The sequence below is a fragment of the Prunus persica genome, chromosome G2, assembly GCF_000346465.2.
Source record: "Prunus persica cultivar Lovell chromosome G2, Prunus_persica_NCBIv2, whole genome shotgun sequence".
In the NCBI taxonomy this organism is placed as follows: Eukaryota; Viridiplantae; Streptophyta; class Magnoliopsida; order Rosales; family Rosaceae; genus Prunus; species Prunus persica.
In genome coordinates, this window is record NC_034010.1 from 23,937,195 (window position 1) to 23,942,127 (window position 4,933).

Consider the following 4,933-nt stretch of genomic DNA (forward strand, 5'->3'; position numbering starts at 1 on the left):
ATAATTGACTAAATAAGCATCCTCAAAAGTTTCAATAAAAATTTTCAAGTTTTTCTTACAATTTCTGTGGTTTTTATTCAATTTTTATCGATATCGATAATATCCTGATATTTCCATCGAAATTTCCGTGTTTTTGGACTACCGATATTTCCGATATCACCGATATTTTAGACCTTGATCAAAACCACAAGCAATCCTTTTTATCTATATGGAAAATACTTTCCTCATTCCTTAGAAGTAAGAACTCTTACTTTACCACAAGGTTGGTCTTGAGATTTTGAAGACCCTATGCAAACCTGAAATTGGGCCTCACATAAGCTAACGCAAACTTACACCATTACGTAATGTCATATAATAAATGTTTTTTTTTCTTAAAGTGACCAAAGTACCCCTACTCCCAAGGACAAAATTGAAATTTCACAAAAGAATTAAATTGGATTAAATAGATTACATTGGGTCAAAGATGTCACACCTCTTGAATAATCACCAATATTTTTTAACAACTAATTTATTTTGTATCAATATTCCAGGAACATCATTAATTCAGTTTGTAGTTGTGAAAGTAAATGGGATATTGAATGTTGGTGTTGACATCGGACAAGCCTTTAACACAAGCAGGTTTTGAAGTCGAGCCCTGAATAGAAGTTGAGGCCCTACAAACCAACACAACTAGAAACGTCTTTGTGTCAACAATTTTCTCACTCTGTGTATATATATATATATATATATATATATAACATTTGTTATACATATAGAGTCTGCTATTTCCACCCACCTATCCTATTTTCTCACCCATTATGTAAATTTGAAAAAAATAAAATCCTACTTTTCCACCTACCATTATTCCTAAAATACCCTTTAATTATTAATTCAACTAAACACCATCAACTCCAAGTTAAAAACATAAAAAATTTAACACAAAAAAAAAAACGTTCTTTATCTTCTTCATGTGTTTTCAACATCACGACCTTACCCTACCATATTAATATTCTCATTAACCCCTTAGCAGTACTGGTGGCTTCACGACCGCGACACCACCACCACAACAACATACGACCAACAAGACTACAATAGATTTTAATTGAAGTGATGTTATATGGAATAAGGACCCGTACGTGGGTTAATCAGACTAAAAAATCTTTAAAATAGAATAAAATTAAAGGACAATTTGACCTCTATTATCAACACCCACCAACCTTGACACAATATTAAAGGTGGAGTTGACAATTTGATTTGATTTTTTTTTAAAAAAAAAACTTTTCAAAGGATTGGGGTGGGTAGATCAATGCTTGCTGAATTTGTTGAGGTCAGGAAGATGGAAAGAATATGGAGAGTTAAAAGAAAAAAATTATTTTCTTTTTAAAATTTGTTTTATTTTTAAGGTTTTAGAAGTCATTTTATATAAGGATAAATTTGTCTTTAAATTTTTTAAAATCAGGTGGGTGAAAAAATAGGACAGGTGGGTGAAAATAGTAGCACTCTACATATATTATACACATGAAAAAAAATCGGGGCCCCTAAAAAATCAGGGGCCCTATGCGGTGGCACCACTTGCACACCCTCAGGGCCACCCTTGCTTTATCGTCAATCATAATTTAATTCATTATTTTTGCAATTGTATCAAACTATGATTTGTAGGAACTATGAATGTCATCTTTCAGGAAAGGAGGGAAGAAGTGTCCGGTAAATATGTGTCAGCTCTTGCTTTAATACATTCTTAGTAAACAGCGGTATAATAATTTTTTTTTTTCCTGGCTGAAATAGATTAATGGAATTGTTTATTGCAGAAACTATTATAAAATAGCAATAAAGCTGTGTTGTATGATCAAAATCAAACATGGTGTGCCTTGTAGGCTTTTGTAGTTCATTATATGTCTTGACTTCATGCTGCAACTTGAGAGTGTGAATATGAATGATCATTATTATTTATGGTCAATATATGTCAGCTATTTATTTTGCTTTCAGCCCTCCGCATGTTCAACTGTGAAACACAATGAGAAATTTATGCAAGCTTTTAACTCATCATGTAGGGTCTTGTAGCTGTTAAACTGTTAGCTCTCATGGTGGTCAATATGATTGCAAATGGAAGCAGGTGCTGTATGGCAACTGGGTAGCAGCATGTCTTTGTACTGATGGGCAACAAAATACTTTATAGGATGATTGTTAGGAGAGGTAAGAATCTAGCCAGGCAATCTAAAATAAGGCAAGTTTTCTTTTACATAGTCAACATGTTTCTGGTCTCCAATACTGCTAGGTCAAGAACAGATCTCTCCTTAAAGCAAATTTCAAGATCCTTTGTTTTTTCAATCATATCTTCAAACATATAATAATTTGAATCCTATATCAGCTGCTTTTCAGCTCTCGCAGGACAAATAGAGGGCCGAAAAGCACCGAGACCTAACAAGCCTAAACTCATCTCACTGTAAAACATTCTCTTTACATGTAACATACTCAAAGTTTTAATCTTTAAAGTTTAAAACAATACACAGAGAAAATATTTCAAACAATTCTTCTAATTTTACAGTACTGGTAAAGTGAAACTATCATTTTGGGATGCTCATCTTATTTTCACCTCTAAGTTAGAAAGATCATGATCCATTAGCATAATTTCCCACTACTCATGTAGCTAAGCACATGCCAAGACAACTCTTCCACACATTACCGGGGGATGCTACAGCCGCTAACACTTTAGCTACTATACCTTTTCCTTTGCAGCAGATCCACCAGTGGGATTCTGTTGGTTAAAAAGAAAAAGTTTCCTACTTCCTAGAAAAGAAAGGGGGAGGGGTCCTGGAACTGTTTATTTGTACACTGACAAAGCTAACAGCTAGCTGTTCATGAGAAGTCAAATATGTATTTGAAAATAGAAAGCTAAATAGGTGATGGTGGGTAAAGCTGAGTGCACTTTGGCATCAAATATTCCAATAAATGAGTGTTTAAAATGAGTAGAATAACTAGAAAACACAATGGTTCATCCAAGATTCCCTAGAGAAGGGAAAAAGTGATATTCAGCAATGTTAAAGTTCAAACACCATGTAACCTGGGATACCAATGGAAGTTTTTGAAGTTTCACAAAAGTAGGCCAATGATATACATCCTGGTTATAGAGATTATTACTGCTTTTCTAATTCATTCCTGCTGGCTTCCATTGCACAAGTTGGGTCCATATGCATCCCAATTGAAAAATGTTCTGGAATTAATCGTATCTTGGTGATACTTTAAATAACTTGTCAAACAAACATCTTCATCTTCTGGTGTTACATCTAACAGTATAGACTTTGATCTCAAGTTCTTCGTAACACAACCAAATTTAAGAACAAAGCCAGATCTTGTGGAAATTCCTCAATGTGGTAAACTAATGTCTGGCTTTTAGGATTTCAGATGTCAAAGAACACTTGTTTCAGAAGATTCAGAACAATTCTGTACAATTTGTTACTATTCTAAGTAGACAGGTGGTCACAAATAAAATCCAACTTGCATTCATTTCTTTCAAATAAATACCAGTTGATAACAACTTTGAACATAGGACATTATAAGACAAGGAAACAGATTATGGATAAAAAAAACAAATTAAAAAAAGTAGCAAAGCATAACACACTGCTAGAAACATCAATTAAGCATTCTTATCTTTTCCTCCTGGGGATGACTTGAACCAAGGTATCCACACAGAGGTTGTCTTCTGATATCGCCTGTATGCTTCTGCTCTGTAATCTTGTTTCAGCATTCGCCGTTCCACAAGAGTAGTCACATAAGCTAAACACATTGTATTGATGAGAGATCCAACAAAGGCCCATCCATGTCCCAGGCTCCATGCAAATATAACTAGTCCCCACCACCACAACTGCTCTCCAAAGTAGTTGGGATGCCGTGAATAACGCCACAACCCCTCATCAAGATTGGGGACAACTGGCTTTCCAAGCTCTTTCAGCTTGTTGTTTCTGCTTACAAAGTCGTGGAGCTGCGTGTCGGCACAGTATGCTACAACAATGCCAGAAATGCAGACAATGACGGCAATAATATCCCATATGTTCAGTGGCACATTAACTGAGTGGATCACATACATTGGAAGGCATACCCCAATCAGAAAAACCTACAAAAGATTAAAAGGAACCATCAAGAAAACAAAAAAACAGCCATTTTTCACTAGCTTGGAAGCTCATTGAGGCAATTCAGCAAACACTTAAAGCACTACCTGCTGAGAGAGGTAGACGGCGAAGAAGGAAATCCACCACCAGTGCTTCCCATACTGTGAGCTCATATCGGTGAACCTCCAGTCCTCTCTTGCACCCCATTGCCAATTTTCCCGCCTAAAGTAGTTGTGGGAAAGCCTAAGGCTCCAAACCCAAGTCATCAAAACTACGATCGTTGAGCGCCACCAGTTATAATCAGCCAGAGGGTGAGAGCCATAGTAATGAACAAGCATTACAGGTATCACAGTCCAATACAAATCGATCATCTGCACCAGCCCAATTATATAAACAGTTCAAATCGGAAGCTGAAACTAAAAGAACACATTTTGAACTAACATTAACATACCCAGTGGCTTTTTAGAACTTGGCTGATGACCCAGAAGAGGACATTGACGTTGAGGAAGAAGAGGGCATTGGCTAAGAGAAGAGGGTGGTGGTAGCACCACGCCCAGAGAGGAGAGAGAATCCCATCTGTTTGGTGATGGTTGTTGCTGAGGAATATGAGGTAGAAGATAATGGAGGGAAGGGGAGCCAGAAATGCTACGACTGCATTCTTCAAGTTACCACCAGCCATGGTTGGTTGTAGAAGTAGGCACATCAACAACAGAGGAACAGAGGCCTGTTTTTATAGTCCTAGCTAGTTCCTTTCCTACTAGCTTTTCTTTTTGTTCTACAACGTTTCAAAAATCAAAAGAGGCCCTGCCATGATATTAGAAAGTAGAAAATATGTAGATGATTCTCTC

General features: G+C 36.4%; 1 protein-coding gene across 1 annotated transcript; it reads right to left on the reverse strand.

Annotated features, from left to right (window-relative positions):
- On the reverse strand, positions 3,454–4,933 carry LOC18784728 (uncharacterized protein C594.04c). Its single transcript, XM_007218620.2, has 3 exons — positions 4,537–4,933; positions 4,193–4,456; positions 3,454–4,090 (listed from the first exon to the last, which is right to left on the reverse strand). Exons 1-3 carry the CDS (start codon positions 4,786–4,788, stop codon positions 3,614–3,616), a joined length of 993 nt encoding a protein of 330 aa, XP_007218682.2. The 5' UTR covers positions 4,789–4,933; the 3' UTR covers positions 3,454–3,613.

Coding starts and splice junctions, on each gene's coding strand:
- LOC18784728 (XM_007218620.2), bottom strand. CDS start 4,788: ATGTGCCTACTTCTACAACCAACCATGGCTGGTGGTAACTTGAAGAAT. Junction 4,457..4,536: donor AAGTTCTAAAAAGCCACTGG/GTATGTTAATGT, acceptor GGGCTGGTGCAG/ATGATCGATTTGTATTGGAC. Junction 4,091..4,192: donor CCGTCTACCTCTCTCAGCAG/GTAGTGCTTTAA, acceptor AATCTTTTGTAG/GTTTTTCTGATTGGGGTATG.